General features: G+C 54.0%; 3 protein-coding genes across 11 annotated transcripts; 2 read left to right on the top strand and 1 right to left on the bottom strand.

Annotated features, from left to right (window-relative positions):
• Positions 1 to 1248: 1248 nt before the first annotated feature.
• On the bottom strand, positions 1249 to 3780 carry S100B (S100 calcium binding protein B). 2 transcript variants are annotated; one of them, XM_021532559.4, is made up of 3 exons: positions 3657 to 3780; positions 2653 to 2805; positions 1249 to 2188 (listed from the first exon to the last, which is right to left on the bottom strand). In XM_021532559.4, the coding sequence occupies exons 2-3, from the start codon at positions 2788 to 2790 to the stop codon at positions 2048 to 2050; spliced, it is 279 nt and encodes a 92-aa protein (XP_021388234.1). In that variant the 5' UTR covers positions 2791 to 2805; positions 3657 to 3780; the 3' UTR covers positions 1249 to 2047. The 2 variants fall into 2 exon arrangements, with proteins under 2 accessions (XP_021388234.1, XP_085441519.1); XM_085585393.1 differs by having other exon boundaries at positions 3518 to 3744.
• Positions 3781 to 7546: 3766 nt separating this feature from the next.
• On the top strand, positions 7547 to 16849 carry LSS (lanosterol synthase). The gene is made up of 22 exons (XM_021532558.3): positions 7547 to 7581; positions 7669 to 7846; positions 7921 to 8059; positions 8138 to 8246; positions 8650 to 8771; positions 9084 to 9180; positions 9950 to 10085; positions 10289 to 10397; positions 10713 to 10831; positions 11233 to 11330; positions 11439 to 11466; positions 12061 to 12117; positions 12307 to 12378; positions 13072 to 13122; positions 13269 to 13418; positions 13756 to 13852; positions 14041 to 14146; positions 14365 to 14430; positions 14846 to 14926; positions 15210 to 15380; positions 15688 to 15766; positions 15854 to 16849. Exons 1-22 carry the CDS (start codon positions 7565 to 7567, stop codon positions 16043 to 16045), a joined length of 2274 nt encoding a protein of 757 aa, XP_021388233.3. The 5' UTR covers positions 7547 to 7564; the 3' UTR covers positions 16046 to 16849.
• A 1655-nt stretch (positions 16850 to 18504) lies between these two features.
• On the top strand, positions 18505 to 23301 carry LOC144246655 (maestro heat-like repeat-containing protein family member 7). 8 transcript variants are annotated; one of them, XM_085585392.1, is made up of 15 exons: positions 18505 to 18750; positions 18985 to 19049; positions 19144 to 19296; positions 19470 to 19618; positions 19889 to 20036; positions 20273 to 20460; positions 20551 to 20688; positions 20950 to 21064; positions 21237 to 21374; positions 21619 to 21795; positions 21923 to 22078; positions 22239 to 22340; positions 22459 to 22561; positions 22647 to 22703; positions 22970 to 23301. In XM_085585392.1, the coding sequence occupies exons 1-15, from the start codon at positions 18645 to 18647 to the stop codon at positions 23101 to 23103; spliced, it is 1929 nt and encodes a 642-aa protein (XP_085441518.1). In that variant the 5' UTR covers positions 18505 to 18644; the 3' UTR covers positions 23104 to 23301. The 8 variants fall into 8 exon arrangements, with proteins under 8 accessions (XP_085441518.1, XP_085441514.1, XP_085441516.1 ...); XM_085585388.1 differs by having other exon boundaries at positions 18985 to 19618; XM_085585390.1 differs by having other exon boundaries at positions 20273 to 20688; positions 22647 to 23096.
• The last annotated feature ends 1721 nt before the right edge of the window (positions 23302 to 25022 follow it).

Here is a 25022-nt window from a genome sequence, read left to right on the forward strand (position 1 = left end):
TTCCCTTTGAGAGATGAACATATCTTAAAATTATCTGAGAACAGAATAAAAGTGGAGATTCTAATCTCCCAGAGCAGAAAGTTATTGCAGCATTTTAAATTCTGAAAATGTGATTTAGCAAAGGTACAATACAGCACAGATGTACAAAATCTGCCCCTATGACACTTTTCTAGCTTCAGAAGTGAATCTGCATCTTCTAAAAATGTCAGACCCTTCCTGTTGCTGTACTTCTCTTTGTTTCAGTTTTACTAGTGCTGATACATAGGAAACTCTCATAGTGTCATTCCTGGTGGGAAATCCATTTGAATCCTCTTTACAGAGTCAGAACCATGACAGCTGTGGTCCATGGGCAGACCCTTGTACTGAAAAATCAGACCCCTTTGCTGGACTCAGGCTCAGGCTTGAGAGAGGGTCCAGAGTCCTGTGTACCCTGCCTCATCTAGGGGACATGGAGACAGATGGGGTCTCCATCCACTGTTCTCACACATGGCCTCAGGTCTGTGCCACTGTTGAAAGCAGCTCAACCAAGACCTGAGGAGGATGTTAAAAATGTGGTGGAAGTAACTTGGATGCTAAACTGCTTCTCATCAAGTGAGCACCACCCTGGGATGGCAAAATGGCTTTTTGTGCTAGGTGGAGTACAAGATGCTGTCCCTTGGGTGCCCAGCTCTGCCTGAGCATCCCCTTGCACAGCTTGGGGGAGGCTGGTGAGAATACCAAGATGGTCCCTGTCCAAAGATGTCATTTTGTGCATAAAATCATTCTAGTATGTGGAATGAGGTAAAACCAGTACCATCTGAGAGCATCTTAGCTGTGCATCTGCCACTGTTGGTGCTGCAGGCCAGGAAGGCCCAGCTGCCAGGTATTGCTGAGCTGGATGGCAGGTGCAGACTGGAGAGGCAGAAGCATAGGCTTTTTGGGGGTTGTCCTGGGTTTAGCTGAGCCTTTGCAAGGGCTCACCACTGCAAACCCCTGGATGACCCTGGTAGCAGCAGTCACATCCTGCAGAGGGCCCTTGTCCCTATGTCCCCGAAGACCTGGCAGAATGGGCAGCCAGCTGGAACACAGTGCTGGTGACAATCCTGGGTTGTCTGGCCAGTTACAGTGACACCAGGGAAGAGATGAGGGGTCAATGCCCAACAAGAACCTCAGGGGGATGAGCTGTAGCAGTGCTTCAGGCCTTATCCCCCAGCCTTTCTCTCTCAGTGCAGAGCAGCCTGGCACAAAAGGACACGTTTTTCACCAGAGGCCAAACCAATGTTTTATTCCTTGTCATTTCCACACACTCAGGAGGCTGTGCCTGGTCTGAGGTCACACTGGGCCACTCCCACTTCCCCTCTGATTGAGCCTGGACACCTTGTCAAGGCATATCCCAGGCCCAGGAGCTGACCCCAGTGCAGGAGCCTCATATGCTGTTGCTTCCAGTTCTGCTGGCTGCTAAAAGCAGGGTTGATCAATAAGTGAAAAGCCTGAGCTGTCAGATGGTTATGCTTTTAGATTGTTACGCTTTGCCTTGCAAGCCAAGGGTGTCTCAATGTACCAAGAAATAGGTGGGCTCTGCTGAGCACCTGTGATGGGACAGGAGCTGGTTTCTGATGCCATGCCTAGAGCTCACAGGAGTCACTGGGAGCTTTCCCATTCAGGCCAGTGGGCTGGGCAGCAAGTTTCCAAAACCAGCCCCTCTGCATCATCTCTTCCTTCAACCCTTGAATTTCCTTTTTTTCCTTTGCACACAAGCTTGGATCACAGCATCCCTCTGCTTCTAGCCCATGCAAATTCCTGACTTAAAACAGCAGGGAAGGAGCTTGAGGCAAGGCACTCTCTCACTGCATCCAGCCCAATGGGCACTAGCCAATAAATAGCCTTTCCTGAGCCACACAAGTGGGTTTTGTTCACAAAGCCACAACACTTTTAATAAGCTGCTTAAGTCTAGTGCAAGCTGAACTCTAAGGTGTCTGTAATCACAGCCAGTCCTTCTCCCGGAGGAGCAATGCTGCCTTGCCTCTCTCCAGCATGAGCAGAAGGGGCTCACCTGCTTCCCACCAGTTCACTCATGCTCAAAGAACTCATGGCAAGCAGCAGTGACCATTGCAATAAAGGCCACGAACTCCTGGAAGTCGCACTCTGCATCCCCATCGCAGTCCAGTGCCTCCATGACTTTGTCCACAGTCTCCTGGTCTTTGATTTCCTGAAGGGATAGAAACAGGCAGCCAAAGCTGAGGAGGACCACAGCGAGGCCCAGACAGTAATGTGTGCCCATTTCCCAAGTGCTCTCATGGCTGAATCTCTGTTCAGACACATCCCAGATATTTTGTGGATGTTCCCAGTCTATGTGGGGCGTTGTCCTGTGCCCCAGGGAATTGCAGCTACAGCTGTTGTGCTGGGAAGTGACATCTTGAACCCCTTGGGGCAAGGCTGTCCCCCGTGTCAGGGAAGGTAGTTTTCCTAGTCCAGCCCACACCTCAGTCTGTCATATAGGCTGTTCCCCTCATCTTGCTGCTCTGTAGAGCTGGGACAAAGGATTCAATGCCCTGCTGTGTAAATAAATGTCTTTGCCTGTGCAGGCTTCCCGTGGGAGACAGAGTTAGGGGAGTGCAGGGGCTGTTGGATGGCCCCTGAGCCCAGCCAGGCTGTGCGGAGGGCAGTACTTACCCCGAGGAAATGGGTCAGCTCGTTGTTGATGAGCTCCTTCAGCTCCGATTTCTTCAGCTTGTGCTTGTCTCCCTCCTTCCCGGAGTACTGGTGGAAGGCATCGATGATGGCGATCATCGCCTTCTCCAGCTCGGACATGGTCGTGGCGTGGCCCTGCGGTCAGAGGGGACGCTGGGAGCGCCAGCCTGGGCAAGCTCCAGCAATTCCGATGGATTTGGAAGCACGGCCACCCTGGGGCTCCGCCCGTGGATCAGCAAGGTCAGACCCTCGTTCAAGGGAGAGCTGGGAAGCTCTGGCAGCAGCCCTGGCTTCGGGGGGAAGGTCACAAGAGACCATAACTCTGCTGCTAGGGGCTCTCGAAAACAGCAGAGCCACAAGACAGGAGAGGAGAAGGCATGGGGTCTGCTCTGGGGCTTCAGAATGGTTTTGCTGTCCCTGCTGTCACAGGTCCCCTCGCCTTGCCTCTGCCTGCAGACCTGTCTCCAGCCCAGCAGTCAGGGGAACCCGGTAGGAACCAGTTTTGATGACTGCCAGCAGGTCAAAATGAGCACGTCACTCTCCCATATTTGATCTGAAGACCCTCTTGGGATATGATAGCAATTCAGATTGCAGCGTTCCCTGCAGATTTCACAAACGGGCAAACCAAAGAGACACTGATCAAAGAGGGAGAGCTGCCAACCCACCTTCCCAAAAGCCGGGAAAATAAAGAAGCCCTATTGCCTGGCACTCATTTCGTTCATATCCCATCGGTAAATATCTCCTGCCCTGCGACCTGGCTACTGTTTCTCCACCACACGCTTCTGAGTCTGATCCCACAGCCGATGTCCTCCCCCACTTAGCAGTTACCAGACACGGCAGCAAATACCCGAACAAAAATCCCCTTTTCATGCTCCAGCCCTGCCTGCTTGCCGTCCGCAAGGTTGAGCAGCGCTCCAGATCGGAGGTACGTGGAGCGGTGGTTCTGCCCTGCCGACACCCACCCGGCGTCCCGCGGCCCCTCTCACCTCCCCGCGGCCGGCGGGGCTGCGGCACGGCGATGCGGCGTGGCCGGGCGCCGCGGGGACCCGCCGCTTCTTATGGCCGCGGGGCAGGGGCGGGGCGCTGCGCCCGCCCCGCGGAGCCGCCCGCCCCGCGGAGCCGCCCGCCCGCCCCGCGGAGCCGCCCGCCTGCTGCAAAGCCGCCCGCTTTGTTTTCTGAAGGGGTAAGGGGCATAGTTGCAATCAGCCAATTTTTCTAAGTGACACGTATATAGGGATATATCCGGTTTCAAAATGTATTGCAGTAAGCTTTTTTTTGTTTAAAGAAGCACTTGGAGATTATCCCTAGACCCAGTTGTTACACATTACAAATAAATCTATTATGGTGCCATTTATTTGTTCATATTTTTCAAATATAGAATGCCTACTCTCTGTTCATTAGATCGGTCTTTCAATGCACAGAATGTGAATCAAGCTTGCGATTCAAAGATGTGAATGCTCTGTTCTGCTCTGAACAGTGAGTATGCAAAAATAGCAATTCTTTGTACATCTATGTTTACTACAGGTCATTGGGAGCACACTATTAATATTGAACACCCTTTTTCTGCTTTCTACTGTTTTAAGATTGTAGAGTCAGGCCAGACAGGGAAAATAAGGTTATTTCAATTCGCTCTGCTTCACCAAACATACCACCAATAAAATGCTTTGTCAAACTGAAAGCCTTGCTTCTTGTGCAAAGCCATTTATACCATGGGAGTGAAAGCATACATTTTGCAGTCAGTGTGAGCATAAAACTTATACTTTTTTGTGTGTATTGTTCAATAAATATTGAAATATTAAAGAAATAGCCACCTAACACCAGAGACAGGTGAAACTGCAAATGTTTTGAACCAATTCTGTGAAGGGATGTGTAAATCAACATGCAGAACTCAGAAAAATATGAGTTATTGTTTGTATACTGATTCACACTAGGAAAAAAAAATGTCTTTTTAGAAACTTTAAAAAGTTATCTCAAACCTAAATTCTTTATTTACTTTTAAATGGGATCTTGATATAAAACTTGTTCAGAAGTCCCCTGCCAGCCCCAGCAGCCACCATGAACTGGCATTAAATGCACTTTTATATAAACCCTGTTGCTGGACAGACATATTCCCTGGCAGTTTTCCCAAATCTACTGATCTATGACACTGACTTTGTTACTTGAAAAAAAAAAACCAACAATCAAAAAAACCCCAAAACAACAACAACAACAACCCCCCCAAAAAAAATCTCCCAAAAACATCTACATTGATAATTTCCTTACATCAGTTCATAAAAGTTTTTCTAACAGGCTCAAATTGATTTGGGGAAAAATAATTTCTCCAGCATTAAGGTTGAATTTGTTGACTAAATATTTACATGACCACTGAAATTCTTGCATTTAGGGTATTGCAAACGACAACAGTTATCTGTGCTCTGGTGGGGCTAGCAGGGACAGCAGGGATGCTTTTAGGTAGTGGTGTTTCTAGTGTGGAGGTATTTTGTCAGCAATTTTTGCACTATTTGATTTTTTCCAGGAGTACTTGCATTCCTGTAAGAGCTGGCTATAAATGGGGCTCTCTGTCAGCAGGAAAGAGACAGCATTTTTCTGTTGATAGAAATTTGATCCGGTAGATCTCTAGCTCAGTCCTCAGCCAAGAAATGCATTAAAGCAAACCTTTTCTAGTCAGAGACAAGGTCCTAGATCATCTCCTTAAACCATATTCTGATGTCATTCTGTAAAGTGACCTTTCCTTAAAATGGAACAGAAAAAGTAGCATTTGACAGATCAAAACTTGAACAATCTTAAAATTCTCTTTCCTGGTGATTCTTGCTGCCATTTCTCCCCAAATCATTCCGACTTCTATATTTTACAGGTGATGATCTGGAATTATGTCCTGATAGGGTGGGAAGGAGCAGCAGGATCAGATGTGAACACCAGAAACCTTGACCCTCTTCTACTTCTGCTAATGAGCAGCTCCAAGAGACTTTCCTGATTTTTATCTGGCCTAATATCCTTTGTAAAGGCTGTTTTCCTGGCCTGGATCATCCCTAACCCAGCCTGGGACAGTCCAGGAGGTCTGGATATGAGTATGGGGCTGTGAGTGGTGCTTTCACTGCTGCCCAAAGAGTAGCTTCTGTTATTCTAAAATTCATGTTCTGATCTTCGAATAGGCAGGTGCAACCTTGGGGCTTCTTTCCTCAGGGTCAGAGCTTCCTCGCCAGAGTTTTGGGCTGATGTGTTTAAAGAAGCAAGAGGGTTTTTCAGTGCCCAAAGCTGAGCAAAACACTTCAGCCCTCTGCCTGTCTCCTCACAATGTGGGCTCCTCATACCAGGAGAAAAGACAGCCTATTTCTTTGTCTCTCGGGTGTGTGTGGCGCCAGGCTCTGCCAGACCATGAGACAAATGCCAGTGGTCATTGAACTGGGACAAAAAAAGTAATGAAAGCAGAGGAATTTGGGTGGGAGGGTGAAGAAATTGCCTGTGCCTCTGCAGGGCTGCACTCACAGTGCCAGCACACACAGCAGCTTTGCAGGGAGCAGGTTCCCTGGCACCTACAAACACAGCAGCCAGAGGTGAGCTACCTCCTGGCAGAATCCAGATGAGGTTCAGACACAGAAAAACGTGGATGAAAACAAGGTCTAAATAACAGGAATTTGGCAATTATTAAAAATTTTTGGTGCAGGTGGGTTGTATAGAGACAGAAAAGTAAAACTAAGTTGTTCATCCTCCATCACTCCCCTTAGGCAAATATTACCATAAATTATCTTAAGATTTTGGCATCCATGGACAAGTGGATACTTTCATTAAACTCGTTTCGGGCAGAGTCATTATGACAGGTTTTTTTTTTTTTAAACCAAAAATAAACAGACTATTAAGCCTCAAATAGAACAACCATGTCAGTGAACTTCTAGTTCTCTCTGTTCATATAAACTGCTAGAGAAGCAGCACAGCTCTCCCTGCTGAGGACCAGTGGGATGATACACAAGTCAAATGTATTATCCCCATTCATTCTCCCTCCAGGAAAAGTCCAGCACTATCCAAAAAACATTTTGCTCTTACTGAACACAGCCAGGGCTGAACTGAGTGACCTAATCCTAGTTTATGAAATAAATACAATATTAATTATTTAATTATCAAATAAAATCATTGCATCCTTTGCAGATAATCCCTGATGTTATTTTGGATGTGAGTGAAGACCTGTTTGCTAGAAGAGGAGTATTTTGAATTAAGCTCATAGTGTGCATTATATACTGTAAGTATTAATGATATGTAAGTATTAATAGACAGGCATTTTTCTGTCCTGGGGTGTTGATGGGTGCAACATTTGTGAGTAGCTCTTTTGTCTCTGGGCAGTGCACAGACATGGAACGGCTTTTCTTCCAGTTTAGCGTGGGCACACGCGGGTCAGGGTGCGCTGTGCCAGGGCTGGCACTGCACCCCGACACATCTCCCCAGTCCCTCGTGGCCCACATGAGCTGGGCACCAGGCTGGGCCGGAGTTGTTTTGTTACTTCCATTAACGACGGAAACCGCACGCCTGGACTTTGGGGGTGCACGGAGGGGGATACAGTCGCTCTAGGGGCTGGCGCTGTCACCCAAAGGGACAGCTCGGCTGTCGGCGTCTGTGGAAGGGATGGCACTCCTGTGCCAGGGGCAGATGTGCGACGGAGGGGCGCAGCCCCAGCAGCTTGCCGGGGCTGTCCCGTGGCGGGAGGGCCGGGAGGAGACGGGGCGGGCGGGAGGAGATGGGGCGGGCCGGGCGGAGATGGGGCGGGCCGGGCCGGGAGGAGATGGGGCGGGCGGGAGGAGACGGGGCGGGCCGGGGCGGGAGGAGACGGGGCGGGCCGGGCGCCGCCATTGGCTGCCGCCCGTGAGGCGATGTGGGACCAGCCGGCGGCGGGGTCGGAGCGGCGATGGCGGCGGACGGCGTGTGAGTGCCGGCGGCGCGATGGAGAGCGGGGGCGGTGTGTGGGTCCCGGCGGTGGCGGCCGCGGCTCACGGTGCCCGTGTCCGGCAGGGCGGTTCGGCGGCGCGGCGGCCCTTGGCGCTCGGCGGCGGCCACGGAGCTGCCGGACTGGCGGCTGCGCTGCGAGGGCGGGCGGCAGCTCTGGCGCTACCTGGGCGATGGCGAAGGCGATGCCGGGGAGCGGCGAGCGCAGACGGCGCTGGAGCAGCACAGCCTCGGGCTGGACACGGTGCGGGGGGCCCGGGCCGGGGCGGCGGGGCCGTGCCCGGGGCGCAGCGCTGAGCTGCCCCTGTCTCCCCACAGGGCGCGACGCTGCAGCCGCTGCCGGCGGCCGGCTCGGCCCGGGAGGCGGCCCGCAACGGGATGCGGTTCTACGCAGCGCTGCAGGCCGAGGATGGGCACTGGGCGGGCGACTACGGCGGGCCGCTGTTCCTGCTGCCAGGTAGACCTGGACACCCCTCCCAGGAGTGGGTGCCCTGGGGTTCGGCTCTCTACAGTGCCGGCCTCTCTGGTCCTCCAGGTCTCCTCATCACCTGCCACACGGCCAAAATCCAGCTGCCCGAGGGGTTCCGGAAGGAGATGGTACGCTACCTGCGCTCTGTGCAGCTCCCGGACGGAGGATGGGGCTTGTGAGTACCAAAGATGCTTCTTTGAGTGATGGCAGCTCCAAGGTGTAGAACTTGGAGCTGCTGTCAGGTCTGCCCAGGCTCAGGGAGGGGGACTCGCTACCTGTGATAGCTGTGGGTGGTTGGACTTGCTTGCGCAGCACTCCACGTACGCTGTTTGTCACAGAGGCGTCCATAGCATCAAGTCTGGCTACATCTTCTCTGGGGCACTATTTCCCAAAGCATCATGTGTGACAGGATAGCACAGAGCAATGTTTGTTCCTGTATTAGTCAGGTCCCTCTTTTCCAAAGTCACCCCTAGCATCCCACTTCACCCTAACTAAGACAGCCTTGTGCAGTAGCTTATGTCTGGCTAATGGCAATAGCTGACTAATGGATGTGGTGTTTCTGTGTATGCTCCTGACAGACACGTGGAAGATAAATCAACAGTGTTTGGCACAGCCCTCAACTACGTAGCCTTGAGGATCCTGGGGCTTGGACCAGATGACCCTGATGTTGTGCGGGCCCGTGTCAACCTGCACAGCAAAGGTCAGCCATGGGGCTGGTACACTGGTGAGAGAGGTCTGACCAGACCTGAGGGCTGCAGGCAACACTGGGGGCTGCCAGGTAGTGGAAGAACTGTTGTTCTTACTTGCCTTTCATGGCAACTGCATTTTCAATTAATGATGGGAAGCTGTGTTGCATTTTTATGCCGTTGTCTGTTTGCCCTGTTTTGGGACATGTATTCCAGCCTGAGTAGCGTGCTCCCAAACACGGGGAGAAGTAGGCCCTGTGATGGGGAAGAAAGTTGGGAGCTGGCATGGCTGTGTTAACCCTGAAAGCTGATACTGTTCTGTGCAGGAGGTGCTGTGGGAATCCCTTCCTGGGGCAAGTTTTGGCTGGCTGTCTTGAACGTTTACAGCTGGGAGGGAATGAACACGCTTCTCCCAGAGATGTGGTATGTGCCCCCCTCACTGTGGAGAGAGGAGCTTGCATCAGTCCTGCCACCACCAGCCTCCACCCAGAACTGTCCCAGGTGCTGGTGATTGCTGGGATAACTCCAGCTACAGCCAGGAATGGAAGGTGCTCAGGCTGCTTGTCAGCTGGGAGCCAGCAGGAGGCCAGCCAGTAGGTGGATAGCACTGAACACTGCATCCAAGGGAGATGTCAGAGCACAGCCCTGTTAGCATTTCCCACAGAGTCCCTAATACATTCATGTGCTCCCTGCCTGCCACCAGTGTCTACCAGCAGCCAGAACTGGCCCCTAGCAGGAAGGGACAGCCACATGTGAGGCTGCCAGCCCTAAACCCTTGCTTGTACCCTCTCTGAATACTCAGAGGGCTGCTGGGTGTCAGAGAGGGAAAGTGTCTGACACTATCCCTGGAGGAAATCAGGGGCTGCACAGTACCAAGGGCTGCTGGTGCTTTGTCAGCAAATGCCATTAACTGTCAGTCCAGGCCTCTGCCTTCAACATCCCATGTGACCAAACTAGTTTCTCTTTCCTCTTTGAGCTTGAGGTCCTCCCTGCCATGTGTCGTGGGCCTGGAGTGGTGTCAGGAGGGAGTATCCCTGTTGGAGAGGGAATCTGAGCAGGGCCAGGCTGTGTATATATGCCCTAGTGCAGGGGACAGGCAAAGGCCTGCCCTGCTCTGGGCATTCCACACATCTCACCAGTGCCCCTTGGCCTTCCTTGTTCCTCACAGCAGTACTTTCTCTGTTGCAATCAGGCTGCTTCCCACATGGTTTCCAGCTCATCCGTCACGGCTCTGGTGTCACTGCCGCCAGGTTTACCTTCCCATGAGCTACTGCTATGCTAAGCGTTTGTCAGCAGAAGAGGACGAGCTCATACGGAGCTTGCGGCAGGTAAGGAAGGAGCTGATCCTGCTGGACAAGGATACACGGCTCTGTGAGCACCTGCTGTGCTGGCCATGCTCTTGTGAGCCAGCCTCTGGCTTGCCAGGTGTCAGCTCTCACAACTTGCACGGTGTCTGAGCCAGCTCCCAGCAGTAACTGCCCCAGGTGCTTGCTCCTGGCTGGCCAAGCTGCCCTTTGCTCTCTCGTGCCAGGAGCTGTATGTGCAAGACTACACCAACATAGACTGGCCAGCACAGAGGAACAACGTGGCTGCCTGTGACGTGTACACCCCACACAGCTGGCTGCTGGGTGCTGCCTATGGTGAGTGTGGGACCTGCTGCGAGCGATACTGAGGCTGCCTTGTACCCTCAGAGCTCTTTAGGGTCTACTACCAGCTACTGGTGTATGCCCTGCAGCTGGGATGGAGACTGGAGTTATGTGATCCATGGGGTTCTCCCTGCCTGAGAGCAGCAGGGCCTTGTGCCCACATCCTCAGGCCACTCTGGGGCAGAGCTTTGCTCCATTCTGGTGCTTGTTGGTTGATGGTTGTTGTGTGAGTTGGGGTGTGGCCTGCCACAGCAAGTGAATCGCCAGGGTGGGTTTTTTTTCACTGCATGTCCCTTTCTTCTCCTGTAGCCATCATGAACGTGTATGAGGCTCACCACAGCACTCAGCTGCGGCAGCGAGCCATCACAGAGCTGTACGAGCACATCAAGGCTGATGACAGATTCACCAAGTGCATCAGCATCGGGCCGGTAGGACACATGCTGTTAATCCTTTAGTATCTTACCCTTTGTTCTTCAAGGACCAGCTTGTGCAAGTGTGGCATGTAATAATCACCAGATCTTCCTCAACTCCTGTTCCTGATACTCAAGAGCTTAAGGCTAACAGGGTACAGAGGGCATGGGGACAGCTGTGGCCCTGGTGAGGAGTATCTCCCCTTGAGGTCCATGGAGATGATATCAGGGGAAGCTCTGAGAGTAATCTGATGGTACCTGCCCTGCTAACTCAGCTATGCTGGGTGATGTCAAGATGGAGCCATTGGGATCAAGACCAAGACAACTTCTGGATGGCTTTGTATTGAGTGGGGGGTGATGTGTGTTTCTGGGGTTGGAAGAAGCTCTATCTAGAGCAGTGACAATGCTCCTCTGGGCAGATCTCCAAGACAATCAACATGCTGGTTCGCTGGTTCGTGGAAGGGAAGGACTCCCCAGCTTTTCAGGAGCATGTTTCCAGGATCCCTGACTATCTCTGGTAAGGGCTGAGTGTGTCCCATCTGGCACAGCACACCATGACTCCTGACTTGCCTCCTGGTGCTCCCACTCTGCCTTTGCTGCAGCACTGTGCTCTCTCCTCCTACAGGCTGGGCCTCGACGGCATGAAGATGCAGGTGAAGTGCTGTAGGAGTTCAGCTGTGACTGAAGGGACCCTGGTGTGCTGGGCCAACCTGTGGAGTAATGGGATAGTGTGCTAATCCTAGGCCTGAGCTGCTGGCATCTCACCTCTGGTGCCTGGTGGCCTTCTCACTGCTACTTCCCCCAGCTGTGCCAGGAGGGAGTACTGTCTGTCCTGCTAGTTTCCCTCCCTGTGGCTGGGAGCTGAGAGGCCTCCATTCCCTCCATCCTCATGATCCTGGGAGAAAGCCAGGCCCCTGATCCTAAGTGTGGGCTGAGCTCTTCTCTCAGAGCCATTGTGTCCTGCTGTTCCTTAATGCTAGCCTCTTAATAAGGTTAAGGTTCTTTAATAAGGCACCTCTCCTGCCTTGGCTGTGCACAGAGCAGACTGAAGCAGATGTCTTATTTTGTGTTCCCTTGCTGTCTCTTGCTGCATCTGTCCTCTCTGTGCCAGCACATCAGCAGTGATGCAGGATGCAGGAAGGAGCTGTTGGGAGTAATGTGGGAGGGACCTGCTGTCCCACAGTCCCCATAGCTGGGTCAGGCTGCTGCTAGCACCTGCCTCTCACTGTCTATTTTCTCTCTTCCAGGGCACAAATGGATCCCAGCTCTGGGATACTGCTTTTGCCATCCAAGCCTTCCTGGAGGTAAGGCACCCTTCAGTGCTACATGCTGCCTTGGGAAAATGGTCTCTTCTCATGAGTCCCCAGGTACCAGAGCTTCTGCTGTGCACCCCCTCAGAGCTCTGTTCTGGCCTGGAATGCTGTGGCTGAGCTGGGAAAACATGTCTGGCTACAGCCCCTTGCTGACTGCTCGCTGTGCATCTCTGTTTCTAGGCAGAAGCCCAGGAGATGCCTGAATTCACCTCCTGCCTCCAGAAAGCCCATGGGTTCCTCCAGTTCTCCCAGGTGAGCAGAGCTGGTCAGTGGTGTCTCACACTCTGGCTGTGCAGGCTTGGCTGCTGCTCAGAACCCTGTTGGATGCATCTGTTGCCTTCTGAAGAGAGCTTCTGAAGGGCTGACTAGCAGAGTTCCAGGCCCAGCCTCCTGTTTTCTACTCCCTGTTTTCAGGGAACCATCTTTGAAGCTTGGAGAGGACCTTAGTGAGGCCCAGGGATGCTTGGGTTGTCTGCCTGAGCTTAGAAAGGCTGGGAAGCTGAAAGCTTAGGCTTATTTGCCCTTCATCTTGTCTGGTGCTGACACATTTGAGGCACCTTTCTGGGAAACCCAGGATCAGTGGATAGTGACTGACTGAGCTCAGCTTCTGCTGGCCAGGCCAGCAGTGGCTCGAGGTGAGGGTCATTGTCACCGGCAGCTGGATGCAGTCACGGGTCTTGTTTGTGGTGCTGCCAAGAGGAGCATTGAACACAGATGGCTCCCTGGCAGGCAAGCTCCCTTAGGGGGCTTTAGCAACACTTGCTGAAATCAGGCCAAAAGGTGATTTCTCCCTGCTCCAGAGCTGACCTCTTTCCTGTCTACTTTCCTCAGTGGAAGGCAGGTACTGTCCACTCCCACATGGTTCTGCACCTGCAATGGTTTCAGCCCATGGTCCTACAGCCAGGCACCTCCAGGCTGCCCTCACTTGTTCCTTGTCTCCTGCAGATCCCAGAGAACCCACCTGACTACCAGAAATATTATCGCCATATGAACAAGGTATGATGGTCTCTCAAGGATGAATGACTGGGGCAGGGGTTTGGGCAGAGGGAACAGGAATCAGGGGCAGCCCCTGCTCTCTTCCAAGAACAGAGTGGGTGAGGGAAAGTGATCCTGCTCCCTAAACCCACCCGATCCTTTTCCAGGGTGGCTTCCCCTTCAGCACACGGGACTGTGGCTGGATTGTGGCAGATTGCACAGCAGAAGGGCTGAAGGCAGTTATGCTGCTGCAGGAGAAGTGTCCCTTCATAGCCAAGCTTGTGCCTGCTGAGCGCCTCTTTGATGCTGTGAATGTGGTAAGAGCTGCAAAAATTAGGCCGAGGGACATGCAGTACTGTAAGAGAAGCCAAAAGCCCAAGGAATTGTTAGATCGGGTATTAGATCTGGTTAGATCTGAGCTAGTATGAGGCCTGGTGTGGTAACACGCTGTTGTGGTTCAGAGCTGCCTGTGTGACCTAATGTCATGTGATGGCCCAGATTTGGCTTGCTTTGTCAGGGTAGTTTGGGACCTGGGTTTTCTGCCAGCCCCATAGACCTGTAGGTCTGACTTTATCATCTCAGCTGGCCTGGGGTCAGACTGGAGTAGTACTGCCTGTGAAGTTGTCCCACCCCCCTGTCTGCTTGTCTGGGCAGTTGCTGAGCATGAGGAACCCGGATGGAGGCTTTGCCACTTACGAAACCAAGAGAGGAGGCCACTTACTGGAGCTGCTGAATCCCTCAGAGGTGTTTGGTAAGGGGAGCTGTGGGGCTTGGTTGTCCTGCCCACTGTGAAGGGACAGAGCGGCCTGGGCTCACCGTGCCCAGTGGGTGCCTGACAGGGGATTAGTGTGCCCTGGGTCTGAGGGACAGGCTGGCAGCACCTGGCCTGGAGGCTTGCCCACAGGTGCTGTGGCACTGATACCCATTGCCTGCTGGCAGGTGACATCATGATTGACTACACGTATGTGGAATGCACATCAGCTGTCATGCAGGCACTGAAACACTTCCAGAGCCAGTTCCCTGAGCACCGAGCCCTTGAGATCAGGTGAGGCACTGAGATGAGAGCTGGGCAGAGGAGAAGACAGGCTCACTGTCCCAAGCTGCCTGCGATGGCCTCCTGAACAATGTAGTTGCCTGTCTGCATGCTCTTGTGCCCTTTAATAATGGGACCCATCAAAGCTTCAGAGGGGCTGATGGAGCCCCCAGTGAAGCAAACAATGAGTTTGAGCTGCTTCTGAACTGGATGACTTCTTTCCTGTCCAGGGAGACTCTGCAGAAGGGCCTGGATTTTTGTCGTAAGAAGCAGCGAGCAGATGGGTCCTGGGAAGGGTAAGTGGTGTTCCTAGTACCCCATTTTCTTCTGGCTGCCCCAATGTGAGAAGGATCATCATGGCAAGCATTCCTGGCTGGCAGGATCTGTGGGAGGGAAGGTAGGGGTTGATCCTCCTCTAGTTGTGCTTTGCTCTCAGTTACTCTCCCTCCAGCCCAGGTAGAACAGATACCTTGTGCTTTGCACAAGACCCAGAGAAGTTTGGGGTGGCTCCAGCTCCTGTGGTCCCAGTTCTATTGACATTTGAGTTAGCTGAGAGCAGGTGCTGGTAGGACTGGGCATGGTTGGGCCATAGGGGAAGGCAGGCTGCAGGTCTGTACCTGTCTCTGCTCTTCTGTGAACACAGCTGTGTTGCAGCCTGCCTCTCCCTGGGGCCTTGCACCTCTGACAGTGCTGTTCTCTCCTTCTTCCTAGGAGCTGGGGGGTTTGTTTCACCTATGGCACCTGGTTTGGTCTGGAGGCGTTTGCCAGCATGCAGCACATGTACCACAACGGGTGAGAAGGGGATGTCTGGGTGCCCTGCCCCTACTTACTTCCTGGGCCAGGACTCTGTGGTGGGGCTGGATGGATCCCTGGCAGTGCATGGACTCTCCTGCCTCAGGGACTGCTCCTCCCAAATCCTGTGCCTGCAGTATGGCCAGGGCACTTGCTGCCTCACCCTCAAACTCTCAGGGCAGTCCTAGCCATGGGCACTGCTTCTCTTTGCAGCTGAGAACTGTGGGCATCCAAACACCCTGTGTCCCCAGTCCTGTCTTGATTCTGGCCCCCATCCCTGCAGGACTGTCTGCCAAGAGGTGGCCCAGGCCTGCCAGTTCCTCATCTCCAAGCAGATGGCAGATGGCGGGTGGGGAGAGGATTTCGAGTCCTGCGAGCAGCGCACATATGTGCAGAGTGCTGAGTCACAGATCCACAACACCTGTTGGGCCCTGCTGGGGCTCATGGCTGTCAGGTAAGAGTAGCCCCAGTGTTCAGGGAAAAGAGATCAAGTTGGGTGTTGGATGGCCTTGGGCTGGGCTGGTGTGACCCAGTGAAAGCAAAGCTTTTTTTGATCATGTCTGCAGGCTTCCTGCCTGGGAAAATGGTGTCATATTCATAATATCTAGTGTCTTGGGGTTGTGGGAAGCCCTTCCAAAAGCATTCAGCATGCCTGGGGCAAGCTTGGGGCAGCCTGGAGGTGGTTGAGCTCCCCAGACACATGGATGAGGGTTTGCAGATGGTTTGGATAAAGATGTTTACATTTCCCTTGTGCTTTGTAGGTACCCTGACATCAGTGTGCTGGAAAGGGGCATTAAAGTGTTGATGGATAAGCAGCTGCCCAATGGAGACTGGCCTCAGGTACATCTTTAGTCTTTCCAAGATGTTCCTGAACATGCAGCAGTCCCTTTGTCACTCATACCATTCTGCTCTCTGCTTGTCTCCCAGGAGAACATTGCTGGGGTGTTCAACAAGTCGTGTGCCATCAGTTACACCGCGTACCGCAACATCTTCCCCATCTGGACACTGGGGCGGTTCTGCCGGCTGCATCCCACCAGCCCTCTGGCTGGGCAGCTGCCAGCCAGAGCCAGACCCTCGGCTGGGGCAGGGCAGGAGAAGCAGGGAGCCCTGTCTGCTTGAACCTGGGATGCTGGGGATGCCATGGCCCTGGACTTGTCTTGGATACCAGTGTCTGCATGGGGCTGTGGTGGTTTGTGCTGCATGGGATATCTCCATGCTGACCTTAGCATGTGGATCTGCTGCCTCTGCCAGGGAAGGGTGCTGTGCTGGTGCTGCAGAGCCTCTGCTTGCTGTTGAACTTCTAAACATTCCCTTTCTAAGGTGTTTTCCAGGTATATTCTCCATCCCCAGATGGGGAGTAAAGTGCCTTTTCAGACCATTTTGAAGATCAGATGAAGCTGCCGAGCTGTGTTGTATTCCACATTTGGACAGACTCTCATCCTGGGTTGCAAGGTCGAGAGTCACAGGCTGTCTGTCTACACCAAGAGTGTGGGATTTGGAGTCTCCCCTGTGCCCATCTTCGGGGGTTGGGGGGCACTGCACAATCCCTGCTGAGTTGACCTCTGTACTGTGGTTGCCAGTGATGGCCTTTGAATTACTCGCTCTGCTCTGGAACTCATGCTGGGAGGGGAAGGACACCTTTCCTCCCCCAGATGTGTGAGAAAAGGAGTGCTTTGCTTCACTTTCTTATTGTTCTGTCCAGCTGGTGGCACCTAGCTTCTGCAGGTGAAGTCACCACCAGCCCTTGGAAAAGGGGCAGGTGCAGCAGAAAGCTGTGAGATGGTTGGCATCATGGCACAGCCTGAGCCCCAGGGCTCCAGCCTTCCCCCAGCTCAGACCATGGTGCTGTGGGGCATTCACAGGTCATTGTCAGAGCTGGAAGTCAGATGGGATAATAAATCGCTAAGGGTGATGCAAGAGGAACTTCACTGTGTTCTCCTTTCTGTCTTCGAGTGTGTGTCCCAGGCAGAGGGGAGCTGGCACAGCAGCCTCATGTCATGTGGCTTGGATTGCCTGTCCCCAGAGCAGCGTATGAGCACCATATCCACCAAACCATGCTGGGAGTCTGCCTCCTCTAATGCATATAGCCACAGAAAAATGTTACAAGGAAGCAGCTCAATGAAGGGGAATGATAGCCTCCCTCATCCGGCTGCTTACACTCATGTGGATAAGCAATATAGAAAAAATTATTTAAGATTCAACTCAGGCTGTCTCAACTCAGCCCCGTTTGCCTTTTCCAAATTATGGACATCTTTACACCTGTCTGTGATATTGCTCTGCATTTAAATTTCTTCTTGCTGAAACTGAATTACTCAAGTGTCATGCAGTGATGTGTCTTGAGAGGACGTGCCTGTATGGATTTTACCTACTGTTAAAACTGCTCCAAGCTGCAATTTTGGATTGAGCACATGAGGAGAGATCAAGTAGATACAGGATATATTCAGGACAATTCTTGTTTGATATAAACAGCTTCTCCCAGGAGTCCTCTAACACTCTTCCCAGGATCTTCTAGAGTGTTTTGATCTCTGACTTCAGAGATCCCAGGCATCAGCCCTAGACTACTCCCAGGATGTTAGATGAAGTGATTTTTCTCCTTTACACAAACTCTCAGCTCTGGGACCTATTTAAGAGCCCAGAGCCTGGCTCAGGCAGGAGGTGCTGGATCCATCTGTGCTGACGCTGGCTGTGTGATAGGCTCCCCAGGGCAGGATGTGGGGGGATCATAGGCCATGGCTTTGTGCCAGCATCTCCACGAGGATGTTGGCAAGATAAACTGAGCAGTCCAGCATAGGACAGGACATAAAGATGGTGCAGTTGGCCACCTGAGCTACCACCCGTTCCCCTGGAAGGGAGTTGAATGCCCACCCGCTCCTCATCAGCTCTGCCACACCTGTTGATTTAAGTCCTCTGCAGGCCCCAGGCGTCAGAGCAGCATCTGTGCCCTGGACAACACGTCCACTGTCTGTGTCACACCCTGAGTGTATGATAGCCACCCAGCACTGGGATTTCTCCCAAAGAGGCCATAGAAGGCCTGGTGCCTTTCCTGCTTCGGCTCCACTGACAGCCGTGGGGGCTCCTGCATCCCTGAGCAGGCAGAGCAGAGGAGCAGCTGCTTGTTGTTTGGGCCTTTCCTAAAGTTCCTATCGGAACTTCACTACTTGGGTGGGGTCTTCACCATTTGGGGGAAGGCGTTCCTTGCAAGCTGGGGCAGGTTGGGTGGGGTGGGCGTGTCCCCATGACACGTGGAGGTGTGTCCTAGGACCCTTTGTGACACGTCCTGACATAGGTGCTGGCGGTGACACGGCCACGCCACAGTGCTCGGAGCGCACAACGGGACAGGACGGGACAGGGCAGTGCTGTGAGGAGCCCCCACACAGCCGACTCCTTTCTTGCTGACCTGGAGCTTTTTCAAGAAGTTTTCTGTGCAGGTGACCTTAAGGCCAGACTGTGGGACTGGCAATCCAGAGCATTTCCAAGGTTTCTCTTTTGCAGATGCCCTCAAGGACAGTTTGTGGGACGTGCTGACCCAGAGCCTTTAAAAAATGTCCCCTGTCACTGTGGTAGGAGGCCTTGAGGAGAGACTGCAGGACTCACTGTTCTGTAGCCTTCCCCAGCCTTCTCTGTTGTAGGTGCCTTCAAGGCACGGCTGCAGCAGCTGCGGGCCTGCAACCTTTTCAAGGTGCCTTTCCTGCAACTAGCCATAAATCCAGACACTGACATGGCAGAGGCACCTCATAGCCTACCCAAGAAGGTGGAAAAATGCCCTAGTGCTGCCCCACCACAGCAGCATAATGACTTGCCACAGTTCCAGCTGCTGGAGAAGGGTGAGTGCCAGAGCTGGGCCACACGGCTGGTGCCTGCAGCCAGCTTTGCCCTGCTCCATCTCATCCCATCCCATCCCACATGCCCATGGAAAGGACAGAAGAGGGGCTGGGGCAGGACTCCCTGGTAGCCTGGGGCATCCCAGGGCTGTCCCTGCCCGGAGACCGCAGGGCTGGGCTGAGTTCTCTGGCCTCTTCTGCACCTCTTCAGCTCTGGCATTCCTTTCTCTTTGCCAGATGCAGGGAGGGATCAGACACAAGGAACGGACTCTACCCATAGCTGGTGGCACTCTGTACGCCAGGTACTGAGAGCCATCCCCACCTTGCCGGCTGAGCATCACCGTTGGAGCACCCAGTGGCTCATCCCTCTCTTCCCTATTGTTCCTTCTTTTGCAGATGTTTATGGACCTCAGAGGCACGTGGTGCCGAGAGAGGATCAGCGTGTTTCCCAAGGCTGCAGCAGAGCCGGGCCCCACAGCCACTCAGAGCATATCTCCTGCTCCCAGCCTGGATCTTTTTGGGGACAGAGTCGTCTCCAGTCCAAGCCAAGTAAGCAGCTTGTGGCTAGGGCTGGGTGTCCCCAGGAATTGGGTGGTGCTCAAGCCAGTTCCACTGGGCCTTCTCAGCCTTTGAGGCCCAGCCCAATGTGGTGGGAAGGGAAGCACTGCTCAGGGGAAGCTGCTGCTGTGGCAGCTCTTCGAGTCTCCCCACGCCTTCTGCAGGTGCCAGGCTTTGTTAGGAACATGCACCAGAGGCTTGTGTCCAATGGGCCTCCAGACGAGTGGCTGCTCATGGACATCCTGAGGCTGACGGAGGCACACCCCACCGATGTTGCAGTGACCCTCCTGCGCTGTGCCCCATCGTGTGACAGGTACAGGGCCCACCTGCCTCGAGGGCTCAGGTCTAACCAGGCCCCATCACCCTGTACCGCCAGTCCAATGGGGTCTGCTGGACAGGCAGAGAGTTCCAGAAGCCACTGGACACTCCATGTGCCAGCCCTGGCTTGTCAGCCCATAAGCCTCCTGACATGCTCCCTCCCTACCCCTCAGGGCACTGTGGCTCTGTCATCTGGGCCCTTGTGGCTGCCCAGGCCACAGTGCTCTGGCTGAGACCCTCCTGACACACAGCTCTGCTCCTGCAGAGGTGCTGCAATCATGTGGAAGAACATAGCCTCATCAGGAACAACACTGAAAAAGGTGCTGCCAACACTGCTTTGTGTGATGGAGGGCTGGCCACTGCAGAAAATGTACACCTCTGATGGGGACACTGAGGATGTGTTTTCCCTGGCTGTGAGTTTCTGTAACTGGCCTTTGCTTGCACACAGGTTGCTTCTCCAGTGCCTCTCCATCCTCTCCCCCACTGCAACGCCTCTCCCTGCCTCAGGCCCTGGGCTGACGCCTGGCTTAGGGACAGGTTCAGGGGCACTAGCCAGATGCTCCCCATGTCTCCCCTGGCCTCTCCCTCGTATGCTCAGGTCTTGCCACTTGGCACTGAGTGCTGTCTCTAAATGGTTTATCCTTTGCAGGCAACCAGGGTGCTTTGGGAGATTCTCCGCCTGCCCTGGTGCCCAGAGCCATTTGTGGAATATTTCCCCAATCTCTTTGTGGCTCTGCTCTTCCAAGTTTACCTCAGTACAGAGCAGGTATCAGAGGACATAAATACTTTATGGAAAAGATGTCAGGAGGAAAATGGCCTTCCCACCAATATCAACAGGTGCCGCTTCCCAGTCCTCCGGTCACTCCCACATCCCCTGGGCTGCAGCCTGGGGTCCCAGCATGACCTGGGCCTTTGCTCTGCATACAGATTTGTAGTGAACACTGTGAAGGCACTGCTGCACCACCTGCGTTGTCTGGATTTACTGATGGCAGTGGAACGCAGGTGTGCCTGGGACACGCTGCTCTGTGCCGACACCCACCACTATGCAGTGGGTCTGCTGGCCAGGTGAGACCTCATTCTCCCCACCACCCCTCTCCTTTGTGCCCAGAGCACCCCACGTGCTCCCCGTGGTCCTGGGCGGCAGGGCCTTGTCCCAAGAGAGGGATGAGCAGACTGGAAAAGGCTGGGAGAGGAGGATGCCCTGGAGCAGCTGCCTCCCAAAGCACCCACAGGGTGCTCGGGAGAAGACCAGACCTCTGTGAGTCATCCCTGGGAGGGCTTTGGCCACTCAGCTCAGGAGCAATGGTGCCTTTTTCTCCCCCCCAGGGAGATGCGCCGTGTCAGACGACCCTTCTGTTCCGGCACTGCCTTGCGCCTGCTCGGGTGGCTCAGCAGGGAGGAGCCATGCTGGGATCTTGCTGCCCTGGCGTTCCTGGTGGAGGTGAGCCCGATGGCCAGCGCTGCCTGGCTCAGCTGCCTCCCACCCCTCTGCCCTCTCGCAGCCGCAGCTGCCTGGGACGGTGCCCGTGCCCTGTGCTGCTGCCTTGGCTCAGCCTGTGCGGTTCTGAGCTCCTGCCAGCTGGGCACTCCTGTCACTGCCCTGTGCCTTCCAGGTCCTGGACTGCCTGGACTTGAGTGAATGGGGTAACTTAATACTGGAGATCATGACAAAGCACCTGCAGAGCAAGTCCATGGAGAGGTGTCACCTGGCACTCAAAGGCCTCGTGGTGCTCAGCCAGGACCCTTCGATGGTGAGAAGGAGGCAGCAGCTGGAGCTGTGCTGGCAGCGTGGGGCTGGGGAAAGCAGCCCCTTGGGCTTGGGGAGCTGTGGCAGCTGCTCCCAGCTCTCCAGGGTCGCTGTTCAGCTGCCCGAGTGCTTCGGGACAGGCCTTTGGCCTCTGGGCTCCATGGCAGGCAGGTGGGGTTGCACCGCCGGAGCGGTGTTGGTGGTGCAGCTTTCCATGGATTCACAGCACAACCTTGTGTTCCACATAGGCCAAAAAAATATGCAGCCTGTCTGAACGCCTCGTGGAGCTACTGAGGAATGAAGACACAGAGGTGGTCAAGAGGAGTCTCTCAGTGTTCACAAATCTACTCCTGAACAAAGATATCCAAACATCCAGCTCTACAGCCCCAAAATTGGCTGAGGCGCTCCGGCCCCTCTTTGACCATGTAAGGCTCTGTGCCCCCAGCCTTGGCCACTGGGGGCTGCCCAGAAGTGCGGTGCCCTGTGGATTTTCGGGCCTGTGCACAGAAGGGCCCAGAGAATCCAGTGCTGAGGTTTTTTCCTTTCCAACAGGACAACAGCCATGTGCAGCAGCTCTCCATTCGCCTCTATCAAGATGTGATGGAATCAGTAGAGGAAAAGGGAAAGCAGCCCCTGAAGATGCTTGTGAGCCAGAGCCTGCTCCCGCTCTTTTTCCATTGCCATGATGAGAACCAGCGTGTGGCACAGGTGAGGGCTCCTGGGCGCCGGTGTCCCCATGGCAGGGGGCTCAGCTGGCTCGCACACCCTGGCTCCTCCTCGTGGCTCCAGCCGCTCCTGGCCTTGGCACCGGGACGCGGGTCCTGTGCCCGGGGCTGCGGTGCCACCTCCGGGCTCTGCCGCTCCGCAGGCCTCTCGGGAAGCGCTGCTGTCTGCAGTGACCTTCCTGAAGAGGAAGGGTCTCCAGCGGCTGCTGCAGATGGATGAGCTGTGGAGCTTTGGCGAGCACTTGGTAAGGACAGCCCGGCAGCCCCAGCCCCAGGCTGGAGGAGCCACCTGCCCCCGGGAGCGCCCGGCCGAGGGGCAGGGCCCACAGCAACCCTTCCCTCCGTGCCCTGCCGCTCTCTCAGCTGGCAGAGGACAGGAGCCGAGCGGCCGAGCACCTGCGCCGGGCCCTGCCCTACCTGGAGAGCCCGCAGGAGCCCCTGCGAGAGGCGGCCGTCAGGGCTATCGGTGGGTGACAAAGGGGGCTCGGTCCCTCCCTTCCCCATTGCAGCAGCACCAGGGCCAGGGGCCGTGACAGGCTCTGTGTTCCCAGGGATCGCCACGCTGCTCATCAGGGGGCAGCCAGAAGAGCTGCAGCTCATCTGCGAGGGTGAGTCCGGCCAGCGGGCTGGCAGTAGGAGCTGCCAGGGGAAGCCGCCATCCCTGCCCCAGCTGCGGATGGCTGTGCTCCTTGTGTGGATGAGGGGCACCACGGGGAGAGCACGGAGCCCTTTCGGAGGTCTGCCGGAGATTTGTGGCCAGCACCTTCCAGCTGATCCTCGTCGTGTCCTGCTTCCTCCAGGCCATGGCAAGAGCTGGGTGGGCTGGTCCTGTCAGGGCCATTCCTCACTCTGACCGTGGGTCTGCTTGTTTCAGCCCTTCAAGCCCTTCGCATGGATGACAGCCCCTCCAACACAAACCAGATAGTCCAAGTCATGTTAGATGAAAGAGCTGCATCACTAGGTTCATCTTCTGGATCGAGACAACCAGGACAGCAGCAGATTCCATGAAAGAGGACACATCCCCTAGAGATTAGAAGAGAACAGGTGGAGCTCCAGGCACAGCTGATGCTGGGCACACCTGAGCTTGCCTTCTTCCCTCTTTACTGGTCCCTCCCCGCAGCCCTCAGACCCTGCTTGTTCCCTTCTCCTTCTCCCAAGCTTATCCCCCTGCTTTCATTGCCATTAATAAACATTGCAACTTCTTCACCTTATTTGTATCTTTGTGGAGCTGAAGTGGAGCAAAACCTGAGCCCTGGAGCACACAGGCCAGGGCTTTTCTGCCATTCTTTTCGGTGCTGCATTTTGTGCACGAGGCAGATCATGCTGGAAAGATCCCTGCCCTGAAGGTCTGGTTTCACAACATTGTGGACCTAAGGGTCTTGCTGAGCACCCTGAAGGTCAGCAGTCGAAGACCCTGGATTTTAGAAGAGTCAACTCCAGTATTTTCTGAATCTGGCTGTGAGGGATTCCGTGGCAAGCATCCACTGAGGGCAAAGGAGCTTGGAATACTGGAAGTTATTCAAGAAAGCACAGCAGTGGTCCTTCCCTACGAAGGGAGAGGAAGAGGCAGAACCAGAGAGCACCCTGATTTACAGTGAGCTTTGGGTGTTCTAAAAATGAAGCCAATGAAGCAGCAGTTCAGGGGGCTGACACACAACTGTCCCACTGTATGGAGCACTGTCAGGCAGTGCTGGCATCCTGGCTGCACTTCTGGTCCCCACAGCTGAGGAATCGCAGCTCCTGCCTCATACACAGCCAGAAACCCAACCAAGGGAGACCAGAGCGAGGATACCCTTCCAGCCTCTCTTGGGCATGGCTGCAAAAGAGCTGCTGCTTCTTTCTCCTGTTTGGGGTTTGCTGGTACCAGAGCCAGAGCCAGGTCGTGCTCTATTTTCCAAAGACTGTTCAGAGAAGGCATGAAAAGTGCTCCATGAACAGTGGAGAGTCCTGGGAGGTGCTTCCAAGAGCATCTAACCCAAATCTACCCTTTTGCAGTTTAAATAGGTGGTCTTCTCCAGAAAGAAAGAGCTCCTCTGGCTCTATCAGTGCCTTTTCTGCTGCCTTTGGGCTACCTAATGCTGGGATAAGGAACTTGCACCAATTCCAGAGTCTGCAGTGACAATGAAGATGCTGAATTTGAGATTGGTAAGTTGGTATGGTGACTATATAAGGCTAAGCTGGAGTCCTAAAACTCCTTTGATGCTGTGATGTTTGCTCAGCTGTTGAGAACTTGAGTACAATTGTAGTTTTGCTCTCAGCTCTGGGAATCACAGAATTCCTCCAGCAGTTTGTGTTGGGAAGTATTTGAAAGATCCTGTAGTTCCAGTTGCCTGACTATTCTTCCACTAGAATTGGACTAATCCATCTTTACCTTGTCTCATCCAGATTTTGATCTAATGTGAATATCAGCTGGTTATATTTTGAGAAATAGGAACAGGAGGTTGCCAATGTCCCATCTAAACCCACCCTCTGCCAGTGAGAAGCTATTCCTCCTGTCACTCCAGGCTCTGCCCAAAGGTCCTTTCCAGTTCTCCTGGAGCCCTTTTACGCACTGTCAAGGGCTCTATGGGCTCCCTAGAGCCTTCTCCAGGCTGGACATTCCCAGTTCTCCCAGCCTATCAGTGTAATGCTCCAGTTCTTGGACCATTTCCTGTTCCTTCTTGGCCTCCTCTGGATTTCCTTGAGGTCTTCTCCGTCCATCCCAAAGCCAGCACAGCTTGCACAGAAGCTGCCCTAAGGGAAAAGCAAAGACAAACCTTCTGCTGTTGGAAACACAGAGTTGGGGTAGAGCAGCCTGACCTCCCAGCACTGCTAGAAAACATTTTAGCTGAGGAAGGAGTTTTGTTTCACTGGAGACAGCAGCTCCCCCTTTTGGCTTTAAACATAACCAAAGGCAGTCACTGATTAGAGGCTGAAAAAAATGATGT

The sequence above is a fragment of the Lonchura striata genome, chromosome 7 (genome assembly GCF_050655825.1).
Source record: "Lonchura striata isolate lonStrDom1 chromosome 7, ASM5065582v1, whole genome shotgun sequence".
Taxonomy (NCBI): domain Eukaryota; kingdom Metazoa; phylum Chordata; class Aves; order Passeriformes; family Estrildidae; genus Lonchura; species Lonchura striata.